The 20,979-nt window shown below is 37.9% G+C and overlaps 1 protein-coding gene across 6 annotated transcripts in view; it reads right to left on the reverse strand.

The window, feature by feature from the left end:
- The window catches only part of MATR3 (matrin 3), a 50,654-nt gene that overhangs the window by 18,577 nt on the left and 11,098 nt on the right, over positions 1–20,979 (reverse strand). For 2 of the 6 annotated variants that reach the window (XM_060008752.1, XM_060008754.1), the window contains exon 5: positions 1,601–2,688. The exons of 1 other annotated variant lie outside the window; for it this stretch is intronic. In XM_060008752.1, the coding sequence (XP_059864735.1) occupies positions 1,601–2,512 (912 nt within the window). In that variant the 5' untranslated portion in view covers positions 2,513–2,688. Of the gene's footprint in view, positions 1–1,600; positions 2,689–13,568; positions 13,632–13,799; positions 13,911–20,979 lie in introns of those variants that run through there. 3 more of the 6 variants (XM_060008753.1, XM_060008757.1, XM_060008755.1) reach the window with 3 other exon arrangements.

The following is a 20,979-nucleotide window of genomic DNA, read 5'->3' on the forward strand; positions in this document are numbered from 1 at the left end:
CATGATATACTTTAGTGTATCCAACAAATCTGAAAAAGGAAAACACCAACTAAATATAATTCCCTAACTTTTATGAGTTTGTGGTTCTGTCTTAAATGAAAATTAATCTATGAACGTAAATTTAGCATTTGAAGTTAATTTATTTTGACATGGATTAAAGATTAAAATATTCCTTGTATATTTAAATTATTGATGCATTAATTCAAAAGATTTTTGTATTATAAGGAATACATATATTTAGCTAGGAATTATTCTTAAAGATATTTTTCAAAGTACTCTGTAAACTCAAATAATGTAAGAAGTCTCTTCTCTTACTTATCTGAGACAAAAATATTGAGATCCAAACACAGAAAAGGGATTGATTGGTAATACTTTTAAAAAGATTAAACACAAAATCTCTAATGACCTATATGATATAGTTTGCTCAAAAATCAACACTCACTTAAAAATGCATTTAAAAGGGATAGATATGAAAAGAAAATGACCCTTCCAAATGTTAATGTGAAGAAAAAACCCTGTAACAGTAACCATCAAATCAGTTTCATGGCAGCAACATGTTCCAGTTAAGTACAGCACATCAGGAAAAATGGATGGTCAGATTACATACAGATCAAGCTAGTGGAGTGCTATAATGTTGACCTTAAGTCAACTGCACTGTATTTTGGGGGGAAAAAAACCAGTGCGAATGATTAGCATTGAAAACGTTGAAAGAGAAAAGACAATATATTTAAAAGGACATTTTGAAAAAGTTCCCATTTTGCCAGATGTGATAATTAAAGCAAAGGAGAATTAGATTTTTTTTTCCTCAAATGACTATACCAGAAGTCTAAGCCTAAGTCAGAAAAAGAACATGCTTATGAGGAACACAGAGCAGGATACTGCAGTAGTTGATTTTCCCAAGTCTCTAAAGGGATAGATGCAATATGGGATAATAAAAAGTGAGTTTTGAAGTATGTTTAAGAAAGTTGTGGAAAAGGAGAAAAAAAATGATGAAAAAATTTCAGTTATAGCATGAGAGTTTGTGTTAAAGGGAAATTAAAAAAGGAAGAATGAACTAATCTAAAATATGAAATATACTGAAACAAACACCAGGGCTCTACATTAACTCTTTCCCTGTAGCCACAGATAAGGAAAAAAAGAGAATTGTTCAAGAATACATCTTTACTACATACGAATCAGTAATTAAGACAGATGGAGAGCTGATTATCTAGCATCCTGAATGGCAGAGCACATTGACTGCAAAAAAAACAAAAACAAAAAAATATATATATACTTAAAACAATTCAACAAAGCAGACAAAAAACCTGCTTAAATATACGATTAAGAAGAACATATTGATGCCAAAAACCAACAAGATAATCCCAGTGGATGACAGCTTTGTGGCCAGAAGTAATCTAGGCAGATTGTATTAATGTAAAGCCCTGGTTTAAAATGCTCAAAAACAATTACCTTCGAAATAAAGTAAGTGTTCTCAAAAGTATAAAAATTCTTGATCAACTCAATGTCACCAGACTACAGAATTAGAGTAAAAGATATAGGTAAATACAGAATAGGCACTACAACGTAAAAGAAATTAGAAGTATCTGTTGCATTAACTCACCTTATTAGAATGAACTGGCAAATCACATATAGAGCACAGATGGGGATAACCCTTCGGTAAGAGTCCATGGAAGTCTTCAATATTGCTACTTGGAGGAGCGCCCCTCTTTTTCTCAAAGAGAGATCTCTCTTGTAAGGGGCCAGGACCACGTCCCATTCTCTCATACTCACTGTCAAATTTATGATAGTTATGCGAGGTCTCACCAAAAAAAGAATCATCCCTACACCTTTCTCCATCTCTTAATCTGTCATCTTCATAATCCATTCTGTCATAATAACCAGATTCTTGAGAACGACTTCCATGGTCATAATCAAGCACTGGGTTGAGACTAGGACCACGATCATCAAAACTATCTCTTCTAAAGTGCCTTTTTTCTTCCCAATCGTCCCTAGGTACTCTGTATGGTGGCTCCCGTGTAGCAGATCTGCCATCTCTACCATAACTCAATGTAGGGCCTTCTTCAGTTCTCCTCCTTTTAAGCTGCAGAAGGATTTGGGGCAAGTTCTCAGGAGTAATCTTGTCCTCTGGATAACGACTCAGTTCATCTAAGTCTCTAGCAGACAGACCAAAGCTGGCCAAAATGTTACTGGCCTGGTCTGCATCTCCACGGTGTTGAGAAGACAAAGGGAGCGGACCTCTACTTCCAATGTTAAATATAGACTGCAAATTATGGGAAGAAGTACTAGCAGAAGACAGTGCACTATGAGCTCCTTGTTGATTCAATGAAGAACTCATTCCAAGATTCATTAAACTAGCAAGGCGTGCAGTACCCTGGTTCATCCTTCCAAGAGATGCTGGCATACTTAAAGACTGGGTAGCAGCAGCAAGAAGGCCTATTCCTGCTGCAGACAGGTCACGCCCATGACCCTGCGAGTCCCTACCGAGAGATGACTGCTGGAATGACTTGGACATTGTAGAACTATCTCTTGTCTAGTTTATAGATTAAAAAAAAAATTTTTAGAAGATGGCCAAAAAGAAAGCTCAAACTAGAAAACTAGGTTAACTTTGCTTCAAAAAATGGTAACGCCAAGAAAAAGGATCAATAAGGACTGTAGAATCTTCTTCAAGCTGAGAACCAGCAGACAACTCTGTAGAAAAATAAGCAATTTTAGTCATAAATCCCTTTAAGTAGATGCCGTTTTTTTAGAAAAAAAACTTATGCATCATGTTGATTAAAAAAAAACATTTAAGATCTCAAACTTACAAGGAATTACATAACTTAAACAGATTTCAGATGTATGCAGAGCCTGCATATAGATATTTAAAAAGTAGTCTTTCATGCTAAAGTTTAACTATTAAAGGGAATTTCATACTGAATTTAAAAACATTTCAATTGAAGGGTTAGATGTCTGAATACATCAAAATTTCAATAAAAATATAGATGGGTCTCTTCTTTTAGAAGAATAAAAATACACCCTATAGTATGATGCTTAAGTTCCAGAAGACTAAAAACAAAAAATCAAGGTCAGCAAGTCAAAGATGAATCAGTTGTATTCTGTTTTAGAAAATGAGACCTATTAACACTATCAGAAAGAACCAAGTAAAATCACAAGTAAACGAAGCTTAGGTGTCAAGTACCTAGTATAAGATCTAAGATCAAACACAACAGTTGAGACCTTTATGCAGCAAAATCAAATTGAGGTAAAGACAGATGTGAAGAAAAATAAGTGACTTCCTACAGTTTAAGGATTTCTGCACAAATTTAAGCCAAACAATTAACTGCCTTCTTACTGTCCATCCTGTATCAGGCAGTTGCTTATTTCATCTCTAACCTTAAAAGGTAAGGAGAACTAAATATGCTCAGTACAGAAATAGGAGACCTCCCAAGAAAAAACCCAGGTACAGGAAGTATAGGTGATTTAAAGAAGTGAAACTCCCCAAGGTAGTAGCCATCGACATTCACTTAATGCTCAGGGCCACAGCACCCCTAGAGCTCAAAACAGGTGAAAATGAAAATGAGATCTTGCTTACACAGATTTCTGTAAACATAGATTCTTTCACAAGAATAGCCCAATCACCTTGAAAATTTAAATTCTGAATGCGATCCTCCAAGATGTGTTTCCTCCAAGACGTGAAAATAATGAAATTATTTTCATTTTCTTTCTTATATTGTTATTTTACCTCAGAAATTGTTACATAAGAATTTGGAAAGCATTTGTGTGAGCTCATAAAGTACCAGTTAAATGATATACACAATAAATGTCCTAGATGAAACAATTTTATAATCACAATTACACACAGAGGTTGATAAGTCTTAAATTGTTTGCTACATAATTCTACTAGGAGGCATTGCTCAGTTAACTTTTATACATTTCATCACCCATACCCCTAAGTACTGTTAGTTTAAAATATTAAACTTTATTAATGTAAAAACCAGGCAATATTCAATAGTTACAAGTCTATTATGGGACCAATTCCACCAATGACAGATTAAAGTAAGGAAACACTGGATGAAAACAGTGGTAGAAGAAGTATAAAAAAAAGTTGCAGGCAAGACTTTAGATTTTACAAAAAGATGTAACAAAGTTAAAAAGACACAGAAATGCTATCAGAGGTGACTGGAAGTACAGAAGATGTTTTTGCACACCAAGGAAGACGAATTTGAGAAGACACTAAAGAAACTAGTTCTAGATGAGATCCATTATGTAAACTACTTAGGCCTTAAGATTAATAAAGACAAGACTAAGTGTACATCATTGGATGAAGGTTTCTTTGATATGACTTTTAAATGCCATACAGAATGCCGGTTGAAATACTGTGTAAACATTGGTAGGACCCTCTAAGTTTTCATGTATACTTTGTTTAAAAAAAAAAAAATCAATACCATTAAGAGGGTTTTTCAAAATCAAAAATTCAGTGTATAGAGGTTACTATTAATTACAGCTTTGCCCTTCATTTGAGAGCCAAAGCTTTCTATTATTGAAAAGCCAGTCTTTTGAAAGAACTATTCTTTCCCTTAGGGAAATTATACTGCGGCATTATGATTGTATGTAAATATTTTAATTGATCATATTTTAAGGGAAATAAATGACTGTTGCATTACAGAATTATTTTTCTTTGTAGCATATATGAAAATGGTGGATCTGCAAAAAGGAAAGGTTAAGAGAAGTAAAGGTAAAAGGTGATAACCTTAAGACAAACAGAAAATGGATGTCAGAAAAACTAAGAAAAAGGGCAAGACAAACTATGTAAATCCCATGACAACTTGTAATTCTTAAGAATAACAATAGTTTTGTGACTCAGAGTTCCAACTTAAAATGCTCAGCTTCAACTTAAAATGCAGTCCCACACAAAGACATGAGAGTAGCATTACTGAAAAAGAACTTAAGTCAGACTTTTGATTGAAACAAAGTTCTTAGAAATCTTTTATTAGAACAAAGAAATTAAGAGAAATCAGACAAGACAGCACTGGTGCAAGAACATTTACAAAAAGTTCCTTTAGATCTTCGGTCAATGGTGAACATAAGACGAACAAGTCACTTTAAAAGGCTCCTTTAAGCAAGACCTACTGCCTATGAAAGTTAGCACAATACTGAGAGGTTTACTAAGTTACCAAGATTTTTAAAAAAGATTAGCTTCTTTTACTGTATTTTTTCCCCCATCCTTATAAAGTTGCCTTTTCATAGAGATTAATAAAGCTTGAAAATAATTCCTTTGAGATAACTAACCTAGAATGTAATATCAAAATCCAATTTACCCATTTAAATTCTTTATACAATAAATTCTAAATGCCCATTAATGCAGAATCTTTCACTTCCAAAAGAGAAAGTACCTCCACCCCACCCCCAACCAGGAAACATCAGAAAAAGAACGACTAATTAGGCTTGCTTTACAAATGCCATTTAACTACAATCTGATATTCAAATTCTTAATGAACAGATTTAAAGCTCATTTTAATACACAATTCTAAATTATTAACCTGGAACTTAAACCTAGTTCATGATATAAGTGCTACTAAAGATGTTGGCTTCACCTTCAACAGATGAACAAGTATCTGTATGTATGGTTAAGAAATAAGCTTCAGTTAATAATATTCAACCTCCACATTCCATGAATACTATCTGATACTCTTTATTGGATTTATTTTCTTCAACAATTAAAAGAAATGGAAAACTAAAATATTTCAGAAAACAAATGAAAGCTTAACACATCCAGAAAGTTCATGGAGAAAACAAAGTTGTTTCATATTTCGATTTCCTATGTAAAATAAAGATTACCTATTAGTCTTATTACATATTCATTCTTTCAAAGGGTTAGCAGGAAGTGAAATGACCATAAGCAGACTTTAGTTCTTTAGAAGACATTATAGAAAAAATCTTCAGCTTCTAAATTTAAAAATGCTACGTTTTAAAGGTATCTAATACCATCATATAGATCTTTATGTTTTCAATTGTGTGAAATAATCACTTCTTAAAAACAATTTTTTTTTTTTTTTTTTTTTTTTTGGCGGTACGCGGGCCTCTCACTGTTGTGGCCTCTCCCATTGCGGAGCACAGGCTCCGGACGCGCAGGCTCAGCGGCCATGGCTCACGGGCCCTGCATCGGCAGGCGGACTCGCAACCACTGCGCCACCAGGGAAGCCCAAAAACAACTAATTTTAAGATGGTATAATCATAAAGGCTTGTAGAGATGTTCAGGAAAGAAATATCCACTTATAATAAATAACCCTTTAATCTCACATAAAAATTTAAGACACAACAGCCAAAAAGCAATAGTTTCTTACAGTATTTTCCCCATCTGAATTAAAAACACAAAAGGGTGTTAAGAAATTTTCAGATTTTCCACGTTCTATCAAGGTCAAACACCCTTGCGATTTAACTTATTCATGTGAAAATATGCCAAATACACGTAGCAACCAACAATACCAATACAGTAAAAATGTCCTAACCATTTCACCAACAGATGGCAGGGACAGTTCACTATTAGTAATTTAAAGCATTGACTACTCTGGTCAGAACTTTTAAAGCAAGCAACTGACTCATTTCCAATTAAAATACAGGGTTAGGTTAATTACTCCTTAAAGTTTCTCATTTATTAAATTTATAATGGCTTTATAAATAACTTATCAACATAGTTTCCATTTTAGAGTGTTAAGTAAATTTTCATTTTCACATTAGCTTATGTCACTATATGTTTTCCCAATATATGTTTATAACTTGTGTTTCATTTAAGGGTTTGATTTTTTAAAAAGATTGTTATCTGAGGAACTATTCAATTTTATATATTGAGCTTGAGCCACTTTAAAAACTTATATTTTAGTCTGTGTTCTTCAGTGCCATAATCTTTCAGTATGGCATGCCTTTAAGTGACTTACAAGGTTTTTTTAAAAAAACAAACTACTGATTAATTTAAATAGTAAACCCCCTAGGAAATACTGTCCCAGATTCTTTTTTTAATTGAAGTATAGTTGATTTACAATACTATATTAGTTTCAGGTGTACAGCATAGTGATTCAGTATTTTTGCATACTATACTCCACTATAAGTTATTACAAGGTAACAGCTATTATTCCTTGTGCTATACCGTATATCCTTGTTGCTTATCCAGCTCTATTAATTTCAGTTTTGTATAAAGCAGTATGTGCCTCATCACACAATAAAGATAAAACCATATAAAGCGTCGTGCCCAGGAAGGCTGAAAAACAAGTATTATTTTTAAATGCTTTAAGACTGTTGGTATTAATCCAATCACAGACCTGGATTCAACTTCTTGATCCTTAGGCTAACACAGTACCTTCACCTGCTAAAATAGAAATCTTCACGGTAATCCACAGAAAGGGTTCCTTTTATTCAGACTTGGAACATTTTTCTTCTTCCTAGGTTTAAATGTTTTTCCTAGTGACTTTATCAACTAGACATTAAATATTTTCAGATTAAGCAATAGAGAAAACTGATTAAATTCATACTACAGGAAAGAAAATTATTCCATTTAACTGGCAATTTTGACTCTTGATTTGACCTAAGACACTAACTTGGCTAACTCTCCTCTCTACTTAAAAGCAAAATTTGTGGTTTTTCTCAAGGCACCATTCTGCACTCTTAAAATTTTCCCCCTCCACTCACAACTTTATGATCTACTGCTCCTGCTTTCCACAAACATTTTTACAACTCTCTGATTTGATATAAACTGAGATTTTTAGAGCCCAAATGCCTGGATTTGATTCCCAGTTCTACTACAAAGTAGCTATGTGACCTTGGGCAAATTACTTAACATCTCTGTGTTTGTTCCCTCGTATGTAAAATGGGAATAAAAATAACACCCATTTAATAAGACTTGGTACATGGTAAGCACCATAGTGATCATTTACTTTATGCAATCTGATCCTCACAACCAATGAGAAATGAGAAGTAAAAGGACTGGCCCAGAGACATAAACACCTTTCACTTTCACTGCAGTAGTTCATATATCAACTATACTATCATGTCTCATCTCTTTCTATTTAAAGTCAGATTTAAAATCTGAACTTCGTTTCTGAACCAGAAGTCTGCTTTAAAAGACCAGATTTAAAGACTGGCAGTAACCTAGACAAATAAGACTGAAGAAGAGAAGTGGATTCTAGTGAAAGTAAACAAATTAAACCTCTTCCTTCTTCATTCTCTATTTCCAATCTACCTTTAAATTACCTTCTCATCCTTCAGAAATGCAGTCCATAACTCTCTATCTCCTCTGCCATAACCTTACCGGAGATACTCTGTCCTCTTGCCTTCCTGATGGCATCCGTGTATTGGATCCATGTTCACAGGTTTCAATATAAGCCTCCTAAAATATCACTCATTATTTTACTCTCTTCAAAAATATACTACTCGCGCCGCGGACTAACTAAGCCCGCAGGCGACAACTACTGAGCCTGCGCGAGAGAAGCCCACGCACTGCAACAAAGAGTAGCCCCCGAAAGCCCGCACACAGCAACGAAGACCCAACGCAGCCAATAAATAAATAAACACACACACACAACTCCCTACTACTTACCACATGAAGTCCACACTCAAATACAATTATTAGCTGGAATGTGTCTCTCCGTTCTCCATTTAATACTAGTAATTCTCTTAAGGCCCAGCACCACCCCCTTTATATCATACATTATACAAACCTGTGTGTATAAACACCAAAGTTTAGAAACGTTAACGAAACCTTAGATACCTTCTACCTACCAATTTCCAGTGATTCCTCCTCCCCTTCTGCAGTCTCTTGTTTTTAAGTCTTACCACTTAATAGACATATATCTTTTTAAACAGTGTTTATTTAGCATTTCTGAATTTTATACAAATTGGCTTAAAATGTATGTATTGCTTACTTTTTAAAACTGATTTACACATGGATTACATCTACATTTTCACTGCAATACAGACACCATTAGGGCACATACACTTATCTGTTTTGCAGATGATGCACATTTAGACTGTTTCCAATTTCCTGTCATTAACAAGAACGCTGTTATGAATATTTCTAGGTTTCCTGATGCTTAAGTGTAAAGTTCCCTCGTCCATTCTGCTTTCCCAGAATATCATAGCCCACACAAGGAAACATAGCTAAGCATTAAAATTGTTCTGTTGTTCCACATCTTTTCACAGCTAGATAATTTTTTTTTTTTTTACTTTTTCATGTGAACCATTTTTAAAGTCTTTATTGAATTTGTTACAATACTGCTTCTGTCTTATGTTTTGGTTTTTTGGCCTCTGGGGGGGCACGTAGGATCTTAGCTCCCCCACCAGGGATTGAAGCCACACCTCCTGCATTGGAAGGCGAAGTCTTAACCACTGGACCGCCAGGGAAGTCCCAAGAATATTTTAAGTACAAACATTTGTATTTCTTTGCTATTACTGTTCCTTTCCCATCTACTGTGTGATTCAGGTGTTCAAACACTTGACTTTAAACTTTCACATATGGTATAAGCTCTTTTTTCAGTGACTATACCAAAGGGAGACGTTTAACATCCTAGAAATTCCCACAGAGAAAAAAAAAAGAACCCACCACACACATCACCTTTAAAGACCAGGAAGTTGTCTATTTCATTAACAATCCATGATACTGCAAATCAAAGATCCTACTGAGACTCTAGTATCAACAGATTACTTTCCATATTTGCATTTACTGCTAACTGTGACAACTATAGGCATTTCCCCCCTCTCCGCTCTTCTTATCCAGCCGAATAGCCAACAGCAAGAGCTGGGAAGACCTATCATCCCACCCCCCCGCCACCACGGGAACCCTCTGTTTTCCTACTAACGTGTTCTGACAGGTACCAACAACCACAGGCTATTGGTACTCTACAAAAGGCAGGCAGAGATTTGCTATTTAAAAAAGTTTCCAGAAAAAACCCAAGTATTTTATATCAATTAGCCTTAATCTTTGGAATAGTTTTAAAATCTTTAATAATTAAAAAATTTAAGTTAAAAAATTTTAATTAAAAAGAATTGTACGGGGCTTCCCTGGTGGCACAGTGGTTGAGAGTCCGCCTGCCGATGCAGGGGACACGGGTTCGTGCCCCGGTCCGGGAAGATCCCACATGCCGCGGAGCGGCTGGGCCCGTAAGCCATGGCCGCTGAGCCTGCGTGTCCGGAGTCTGTGCTCCGCAACGCGAGAGGCCACAACAGTGAGAGGCCCACGTACTGAAAAAAAAAAAAAAAAAAAAAAAAAAAAAGAATTGTACGTAAGCTTTCATTGCTACTTCATGTAAATTTTAATTTCAGCAACTCCTGAGCCTTTTTTATACAGACATTAGGGCTTGACCTACAACTGGAAAATCACATGGAGGCTGCAACACAAAGGTACTGCATCTATTCAGACCTGCCACAGTAATAAATTATATTCAGGTGAGGAAAAATAACACAGCATTTATCATATAACTTCTACTGTATTACAATTTATATTTAAGCTTATAGTCAATATCATCTGCGATAAGTCAAAAGCTAAAGTACTTTAAAGGCTACCTATCCAAAGTCCTCTCAATCCACTGGCTTCTCTCTACTCTACCTTTATCCACTAAACAGCTTTTCTACCTATAAACCTTTTAACAAGCATGTCACGACCCTTGATCCTAATGGTCCAATGAGAAGACCCACTACATACCTAGGAATTTTAAATTAAAGCAATTTCCTGGATAGTGTTAATTAACCCTGGAATAACCACATATATAAAAAATTTCAAAACTACACTGTCTACAACCCTTCCACCTTACCCACAATGAATTTAGTATTGTCCATCCCAAACCTTAAGTCAGTCAAGTATACTTAGAACCTGTTGTCACAGTGTGGTACAATTTTAATACGATTCTAACTAAGAGAGATATATAAAAACAAAGCACAGACTTTTAATTAGAAGATCTGCTAAGAACACCACCTAACAGACCATTACCCAATTCTCTAGTTTTGATCATTTAAAAACAGCTAATGGCTGCAGTTCATATCATAATCTAATTATCAGTCCTAATTTTACATAAGAATGCCTTCAGATTTCTCTGTACACACATAATAACAAGGGTATCTTACACAAGCGTTTCTTTCTGTCACTTTTGAACACTCTGCACTTGATTTCAAGAAGCTGGCTCATTTCTATCTCAATTCCCCTCAAAAATACATGAGATCCTAAAAAAAACAAAACATGAGATTCTGGTCTTTTCAGCAGTTCTAGCATTTACAAAAAATGTTTCATTTTTCCTCATTACAAAAGTATAACGTCTTGTGGATTATTTCAGAAAAAAAAGAAGGAAATACAAATGACCCACAATGCCAACATCCAGAGCCAAAATTTTGGGTATATCTCTATTTTTATGCTTATTTACACGTTCCTTGAAACAACAAAAAAAACATCAAATTTGGTATTAGTGGAGTTTTATTACACTTTCTTCCCAATGAGTACTATATTCCACTATAATTTTCCCATCACTACTCTCCTCTTAAAACACTTCTAAATAGCTGTATAGATTACCACTTGATGGCCACACTACAATTAGTAGATCTCCAAGTGTTTTATCTTCTGGATTTTTAATATGCTTAATAATCAACATTAACATTTATGTACACCAATCTTTGACACATTATTCCCTTATTTACAGGATAACTTCCTGTAAGTATAGTTCTTCCATTTTTAAGCCTATTTATTAAAACATGCAGAGCCTAAATCAAGTATCCAATCAAAATGCAAGCATTCTAGAACACACTGGCATCACTGCCATTGGTTAACTACATAACTTCCTTGGGGTTTAATTCTCTCTTCTATAAAATTAGGAATTTGAACTACCTGTTATTTCTTAAATTATGTAAGACATTTTCTTTGCATTCTTCAGTTGTTAAAGTTTGTTTAAATATCATTGACTTGTAATAATATTTGGCGTTTACACGTCCCTAAAAGCATTAGTAGAATCAGTTTGTTTAAAGACTCCTTTAACATACACAATGTTTTAAGGTCAAGGGTGGTTAAATCCTTCTGAATTAATTAGCTCAAAATGCTACGTAAAAGCAACTCCACTTACACAAAGCTGAAGAGATGTGTAAAGATGATAATGTGAAAACTTCCTTTCTGGGTAAAGCATACGCTAACGTTATCAACATATAACGTGAAAAGGAAGAAATGCCAATTTAAGGCACTTTCAACACAAAGCTTCTGGCTAACGATCTCTTTTCCAAGTCTTATTTACATGACAAACCAGAAGAACCTTCATGTAGTACTTCAATCGTGTTTAATTTTAAGTTCAGTTCAGTGTAAAAGTCACACAGCGTTTTTTGCAACAAAAATCTGTCCTCCCCTTGTTTTCCACAACAATACTAACATGAAATAATTATGTCGAGAGACTCCGTAGGTGACTGAACCATTTAGCTTTTTAAAACGAAATTTTATTTTGAACATGTATGAAAATTGCCTAAAATATAATTTTTGCCCGCTGAGTACAGCTGTTTAAATTTACCTGGGAGAAAACTGTTTTGTCGACTATCTAAAAATATTAAACCAAGCTCTGTTCAACACGCAGAACGCAGCATCAATGCAAAATCTCATGACTACGACCTGGGAAATCAACGACTCGCACACTATTCCAGCGCGCTTCAAAGACTAGAATTTCAGAATCGCCATAACTGTTCTAGAAATATCTGGCTGGAAAACTGTAACTGATCCAATAAGCCTATGCCACAGAATGGGGCCACAGAGCAGGATAAACACCTAGGAGATATTGCTCCGCCGTAAATGGGGAAAGTCCCTGTAGAACACACAACATGGCACAGCGCCGGCAACGAAAAGAACAACGATGCCGCGACTACACCAGGGTGTACTCTAAACCCTTTGTTTGGAAACCGGAAGGTCCCCACACCACGCCATCCTCTCTGGAGAACCCTAGACTGATAGTATTTTAATAAGGAGGAAAAGGAATGTGAGGTGACTCTCTAAACAACAAATCTCCTGCCTCGCAGCGCACTGAAAAAGGCTTTATCCACGACGCAATACGATAAACAAGCGTTAACGTTTCATTTTTCGGCCATTTTTACGCGATGGCGGGTGGGGGGAATTGTTTCTGAGGTCCGGCTAAAATCGCGCGCGCCCTGTGTGTGGGCAGGGGAGGGGAGTCTTAGGGGGCGCTATGAAACGATGGGCGAGGAAAGGAGCGAAGGCCGCGACACCAGGAAAAAAACGCCGCTCAAACGGCCAGGCTTTTCAGAGTCTACGAAATCCTCCATTTTGGGACACATTTTCAGGCGCAAAAGGGAAAAAAAAGCATATATATCTGGGGCTGGCCCTATCTTAACTATCCTCCCCAAACGGCAGGCCCCCTATGATTAGTCGGTCCCTCAGGCCTCGAGCGCTCCTCCCTTCCCCTCAGCGCTGCAGTCCGCGTGTAACGGGCTCGTCGTCCCGCCCCCGCCCACAGCAAGCCCAGGACGCAGGAAGCTCGGCCGACCGGCTGCCCTCTGCGCCCCCGACTCTCCCGCCGCACCCTGGGCCCTTGCCTGGCCGCGTGTCTCCCTCCGGGGCCGCTCACCTCCGCCGCCCGAGAAGGCTGGTTGCGCCGCCACTGCGCTCCTAACATGGCGGCCGCCGATCAGGCGGCTCACATACGCAGCGCGGAGGGAGGCAGAGCGGGCGAGCGGGAGCGAGCAAGTAAGGCGCGCCGCCGGCTCCCCGCGGCCCCTGTCGCCGTCGCTGCCTCCTCCCGGCGGACGCAGAGAGCCCCCGGCCACCCCACCCCAATTCTTACCCGCTTCTCGCCTACCTTAAGGAGAGGGAGAGGGAAGAGGAGAGGCACCTCTCTCCAAGCGAGCGGGACGCTGAGGCTCCCACAATCCCCCGCAGCAACGGCGCTGTAAGAGGTGGCAGCAGCGGCTGCAGCCCAAGAACAAACCCACTCTCGCGAGAGCTCGCCCCCACCCACCTCGGTCCCTTTCTGCCCCTCCCCCTACTCAGCGCGCGCACATCGCTCGCGCCCTCAGCGGCGGTCGTTGTTCTCTAATCCTGTAGCCCGCTTATGGCGGGAAATGGAGAGGCGTAGCTAACGAGTTCGAGTCCCATTCCCCACAAAGGATTTTTCTCGACTCCCCCCATATTGCTGGGTGTAAAACTTAAAAAGAGTATGCGTTAGAAGCGAGTCGCAGGAATCCCTGGCCTAGACCCGATTTCTATCCTCTCTGGTATTATCTGATAATTTGCTGAGGGGTCGTAGTTAGGGCCACGAAGTGGGGACAGATACCATTCTGAGTGGTTTTTGATTTCAGGTATTTCATGCAGAGAGTCATTGAGGAGAAAGACAGCTATTGAAAAGACCGCCGCAGCCATTTGGTGAATTTGAACGTAGAACACTCTTCAAGTACCCCATGAGCAAAGGAGTATATAGCACATGTAGAAATCCTGAGAAATTGTATAGATAAGGCCGGAGGAAAGGGCCCCTGGGGTTTCAAGTTTAAACGCAGAGGGACAGGCAGTCAACTGACACCTGAGGTAAATCAGTGAATACAAGTCAGACTAATAGCCCTGAAAATTTTAAAATCTAGAGCATGCTAACTCTGATTCGTGTCTTTGAAAAGTCATTCTGGGTCTACTGTGAAGATATTGGAGGGGGAAAAGATGGAGAAGAGCAGAGACCTGTAGAATGTTGAAGAGATCGTTTGGGACAAAAAGCAAATCTTACAATCAGGTAGAGCTGAATGGCAAAAGAGACCAAGTGAGTAGAGGTAGGGGAAAAAAGCGAAGAGGCGGGAGGCAGAGAAATTGTACTGCCTTGACAGCCCAGCCAAAGTACTTAAAGGCCAAAATGATCAACAGGGTCAAATGCTATCAAGAGGTCAAGACTAGGACTAAAAACATCTACAAAAGATTTAGCAACTTGGACTTCCAGTAAAGTGGGAGAGGAAGTCAGAGGGGAGGTGCTGAGTGTATGGAAAGCTGTAAGAGGGAAACTACCAAATGCAGAAAAAGTGGCTATGAAGAGAGGAGAAAGCAGGGTTGGGGAAGATTTTTGTTTTACTATGGGAGAATTTTGGGCACAATTAAAATGTTTGCAGAAGAGCTATCTTAGGAAAGCACTGGTTGAAAAAAAAAACCAGGAGAAGGGATAATTCATATTGGACACTACTCAAAGGATGGGATCTGAAGAAAGGAGACATGTCTTTACTGTAACAGGCGGTATGGAGAGGATGGTGTGGAGTTTTCATTAGGAATTATAGTCAGGTGACTTCAATTTTCTGTGACTAAGCCATCTGTGGAAAGGGCTAGAGTTGCATGAAGGAATATTTTTAAATAGCCGTTGTGAAGAGTGAAACTGTAATCCCACATCCCCATTATGTTGCATGATTTTCTATAGGCTTTGAGAGGGCATTTGGTAGAATACATCAAGAATTGGGGTTCCCCTGAATAAGTAAGGCTTAAGCCCACCAAATAGTTAACTTTGGAATGAAATTTGGGGATATCCTAAATGTTCAGTGAATCTTGGGTCCTCCTTCACTTGAAACCAGATCTGCTTTCTACTCTGAGTCTTTGATTCCAACTGACTTTGGATAAGACTTCACTTTATGTTCTCCCCAGATCTTAGATGAAAAAAAGAGGCTCTGCTCCTCTGGAGACAGAAACATGAATGCATGCTTAGTTCAGATATGCACTTAACCATGCTTTTGTACAGGCTGTTAATGCAATCTGGTGGTCGTACAAAGAAGGAAAGGCAGACTTTTTCAATTGAGTAATTATTTATTGAGGATCTGCTTAGTGGGTCAACAGCAAAAAGACACATTGGAAACCAAACTGATACAAGATTTCAGTGATCAAATGCCAATTTCATGAAAGACGGTGTACAAGGGTGGGTATATAATGATGGATAAGACAGATTACCAGCTCTTGAGGATCCCAGTCAGATCAAGATTGGACAAGGAGTCTGGCCTCAAGGTGGGCCTGGCTATGAGAAGAGATGGATCAAGAGCTCTATTCACATTTGGGTTTCTTGGCAGTGGGTGTGGTACACCAGGGATGATGAAGAGGCTACGAAGCAAGTATTTGTGCTGAGACTTTGAAAGGTCTAAGTGACAAGTTTGAAATAAGGCTTTAAACACCAGGATACAGTCTACATTTGAGCTAATAATGAATACCTTTCAAAGTTTTGAGCAGAAGAGTCGTATTGATTGAGGACATATATTTTGACACCACTAAGTAGCTGATAATGCATTATAATTCTGAGAGTAAAGTACCATTACTCGTGTTTTACATAAGAGATTAAGAAAGCTTGCCTAAGGTCATGTAGCCAGGATTTGAACTCCGTTCTAAATAAATCCAAACCCAGAGCTTTAAAGCATTATATTGGATTGCCTTCAGCAAAGCTGTGGTCTCAGAATCTCCTGGCAGTCCACTATCTACTTCTTAAATAGATTAAATGCCCTGGAACCAGGCCATTTCAATACTTTAGGCTATTTAAAAACAGAAAACTGTTAACCAGTGGCTCTTTTTTAGCAGTGGCAAGGGAGGGGAAGTGGGCTTAAAAAAGGGTTTTGGGGGAATTCCCTGGTGGTCCAGTGGTTAGGACTCCACATTTCCACTGCAGGGGTCCTGGGTTCGATCCCTGGTCAGGGAGATCCCACAAGCCATGTAGCAGCGAGGGCAAAAATAAATGAAAAAAATTTTTTTGAATAAGGAATACATATAATAAAATTCAAAGCACACAACAAAGAGTTTTCCCCAACCACTACTCCTTTACATAAAGGCAACCACTATCAACCATTTGTGTATTTTAAGGATTTCCTATAAACATAAACATTTATACACACACACACACATATACGCTTGTGAATTAAAGATTGCCACAAATAATCCTTTTCTGCACTTATGAAACAGTAGCATCAATTTCCCCCTTACCTGCCCTCTGTAAGGGCCCTGTAATTGGCTTTTAACAATAGAACACAGAAGTGATTTTAAGATCTACTTTCATCCACTTGGAAGTCAAGTGCCATGCTGTGAGACCACATCAAAAGAATCGAGGTGCTTCAGTCAACAGCCCCAGCTGAGCTCCCAGGTGACAGCCAGTGGCATCTGCTAGCCAAAGTGAAGCCTCCAGATGGCAGTAGCCCCAGACAAATCCATGTGTAACAACACAACCACCCAGCAGAGCCCAATTAACCCACAGAATTTTAATACTTGTTTGAACTACTAAGGGTTTTTTTTAGTAGATTTTTTTTTTCAAAAAATTTTTTGGCTGCATTGGGTCTTTGTTGCTGTGGGCAGGCTTTCCCTAGTTGTGGTGTGATCTATCTTCCCGGGCCAGGGATTGAACCCATGTCCCCTGCATAGGCAGGTGGATTCTTAACCATTGCACCACCAGGGAAGCCCCTGAACTACTAAGTTTTAAGGTGGTTTAAAATGTGGTGACACACCAAAGTCTTATATTCCTATTTTCTGCTATTCAAAGCATTAGTATTAAAAAGTTTAGGTACAGGAACTCCCTGGAGGCCCAGTGGTTAGGATGCGGCACTTCCACTGCAGTGAGCATGGGTTCGATCCCTGGTGGGGGAACTAAGATCCTGCACACCACATGGTGTGGCCAAAAATCAAAAGTTTATGTACATATTACCCTATACATGTCAAAGTCTATGTGCAGTTTAAAATAAACCCCTCATTTTCTAAACCTATTGCTGTACAACAGCCGTAATCTACACTCACTTTCTCAATCTTACTATCTATAGTTAACTAGTGGACAGTTTGGAGAAAATTTGTCATTGCAGAACTTTATATAGTGCTGTTCTAGAGCAGTGGTCAGGCAAAATTTCTGTAGTGTCAAATGGCATTTTAGGCTTCAAGGCCCATAGTCTGTCAGAAGTACTCTGCACTTGTGCAAAAGCAGCCATGATTGGTGAATAAATGAGCATAACTATGTTCTAATAAACATAAATATTGGAATTTTAGTTGGAACTAATTATTCCTTGATAACATCAAATTCTATTTGTAAATCTGGTTGCTGGAAAATGGAATTTAAGCTATGGATTTTACTTGCATTAACTAGGGTTAAGCATCACTTAACTGTTTATATCTTTTGCCATTACCTATTGGGTTGTTGAGCTTTTACCTTAGTTTATAGGGGCTGTATTAAAGAAAAATTAACTCTTGGCAAACATTTTATTGGTTGTTTGTTTTTCCAACATTTTATTGGTTGTTTGTTTTTCCATACAAAATTTTTAAAAATCTAGACATCATCCAGTCTTTTTAAGTATTCATTTTGTTTTTTTCACTTAGAAGGCAAAGCTACTACACAATTATAGATACCTTGTTTTCTTCTTGAACTTTTTAATGTTTCAGGATCTATTTTTGTATTCCCTTAATTGTTCCATTCATAGAGTAGGCTACTCAGGTGCCAGTTATCACCCTTTTATTTTTGGCTGCACCATGTAGCATGCAGGATCTTAGTTCCGCGACCAGGGATCAAACCCTTGGATGGCCAAGGAAGTCCCCAACCTGTCTTATTTTAACATCTGGTAGAGCTAGTTTTCCTTTATGACTCTGGTTCTAATAGTATATTATTCGTAATAATTCTTAATATTACGGTTTTCCCATATGAATGTTAGAATTAACTTGTCTACTTCCAAAAATTATCCTGTTATTTTTAATGGGATTTTAATAAACTTATACTTTTCTTTAGAATTATTATGTTGAGATTTATTGGACATGGTATGACTTCCATTTAAGGTCTCATTTTTGTCATTTTAATATTTTCTTCATATATAACTTATACATCTTTTTTTTTTTTTTTTGCGGTACACGGGCCTCTCACTGTTCTGGCCTCTCCCGTTGTGGAGCACAGGCTCCGGAAGCGCAAGCTCAGCGGCCATGGCTCACGGGCCCAGCCGCTCCGCGGCATGTGGGATCTTCCCGGACCGGGGCACGAACCCGTGTACCCTGCATCGGCAGGCGGACTCAACCACTGCACCACCAGGGAAGACCCTCCATGTCTTTTTAATGATTCCTAGCTTTGTCTTCCTTCCAGTTTATCTTCAAACTGATTACTTGCTACTTCAATGGATTATTTTCAGTTGACACAGCATTTAAGAAAACTTATTATCTACAACTGATTTTTACCTTTTTCCCCATTTATACATTTTCTTCTCATACCTCTTTGCCTTTGATAGTACCCTTGAACAAAGCTTTCTGTTTTAATCGGAACAGTTCTAGGGTTCCCCTATTAAGCATCACACAGGCTTTCAGAATAAGATACATTTTACCAGGCTTGGAATCCTGACTCTCAGCAATTTTAGTAAATGCCATTTTAGCATGTTGGGATAATATGTATCTTTTATTGAGATCAATTAATTGCAAATTTTGATGTATTCTTAAAATAATCTAGGAATAATGTTATATTTTTATATAATGGTTTATCTATTAAGGTCTTTATGTCACTAATTTAGCAGTTATATCCCACTATATATGTGAAACAGAAAAGAGAATCCAACTCCCATCCTCTAAAAACATAAATTCTTGAGGAATTTTTAAATGTCTTGAAATTCTTATTCTGACCCTCTCATTGAGCCCACAGTTTAATAGCACAGGCACTGGAGAATTTTGATAAAATATGATAAACCCTACCAAAGAGCAAAGCTAGGGGTGGGGATGTGTGACATCTTTCAGGGACTACTGAAATGCTTTTCTTGCTTCTAGTCTCTTACACATAACAAATGCCAAATACCTTGTTTCAGGCCATCGGCATCTTGGCCACTATTGCTGTAGCTTGAGGAAGCTTCCTTTTGCTGTTAACATACATAGAACATATACAGACATAGCCTTTACCCTTGCTTTTAAAAGGAGTCTCCATTAGGGACTTCCCTGGCAGTCCAGTGGTTAAGACTCTGAGCTTCTAATGCAGGGGGCACAGGTTCGATCCCTGGTCGGGGAACTAAGATCCCATATGCCACGCAGTGCGGCCAATAAATAAATAAAATAAAATAAAATAAAAGGAGTCTCCATGTACTTCATACTTCCTCTCATAGCACCCAGGAGTCTCTGTTAGGCTGAATGAGGTTGATGATTGAAGCTATTTATGAGAATTAGTTGGAAGGGAACTATACATGAAAGCCCCAAACCAATCACTAGTTTTGAAGTCAGATTCAGTGACCACCACCATAGTTCCTGGACCAGCTGTGTGACCTTGGGCAAATAACAGCATGCACCTTGTAGGGCTGTTGAGAGGATTAAGAGATGTATAGAATGAATTTAGCAGTTTTGGCCCATGGTCAACAGGCAGTAAATATTCTCCGTATTCTGTGTCCTGAAGTGTATTTACATAAATATACTAAAATGACATAGAATCAAAGATTATTCACTTTTATAGAGCTCCAGAGTAAACATGTTAAAATTATCCATTTAAATCTGGTTATAAGTTTTATCCTGGCACCTACTTGTCAGTGCAATGACTGCTAGTAAGAGAGGTTCTACAAGTTATAATTTAGAAAGATGTTTCAAAAATTTTCTTCAACATAAAGACACTTACAGATTATCAAAAAAAGTTTAAAAGGCCACACGTTTTAGTTAAAAGATGTCTCAAATTTGAACAACAAATCCTCTGCAATTCCATTATTTTCATATAATACTTTGAAGCTAAATTTAGTTTCAAATAGTTAGGCACTGTTATATCTTTAGAGTCCACCAGCAAATGATTTGGAAACCCAACATCTTTGTTTCCATGATTTTTCTTTTCAAAATTAAACAAAACCAAACCAGCACTGTTATTATCCTTACTTACTGGGGTATTGTTAAAAAGTAGGATATGCCTATGGCCTTACTCTATATTGGGTACCTAATGACACACTGATACTAATATTTACCAGTTGAGGCTCTTTAGTCAGCTGTCAGTAGAATTGAGGCTGCTTGGCTATATGGGAGTGAGGTAAACCTGTAAAAACTGGTGAATAATATCTTTCAAAGGACTGTTACAC

Source organism: Delphinus delphis, chromosome 3 (assembly GCF_949987515.2).
Source record: "Delphinus delphis chromosome 3, mDelDel1.2, whole genome shotgun sequence".
Lineage (NCBI taxonomy): Eukaryota > Metazoa > Chordata > Mammalia > Artiodactyla > Delphinidae > Delphinus > Delphinus delphis.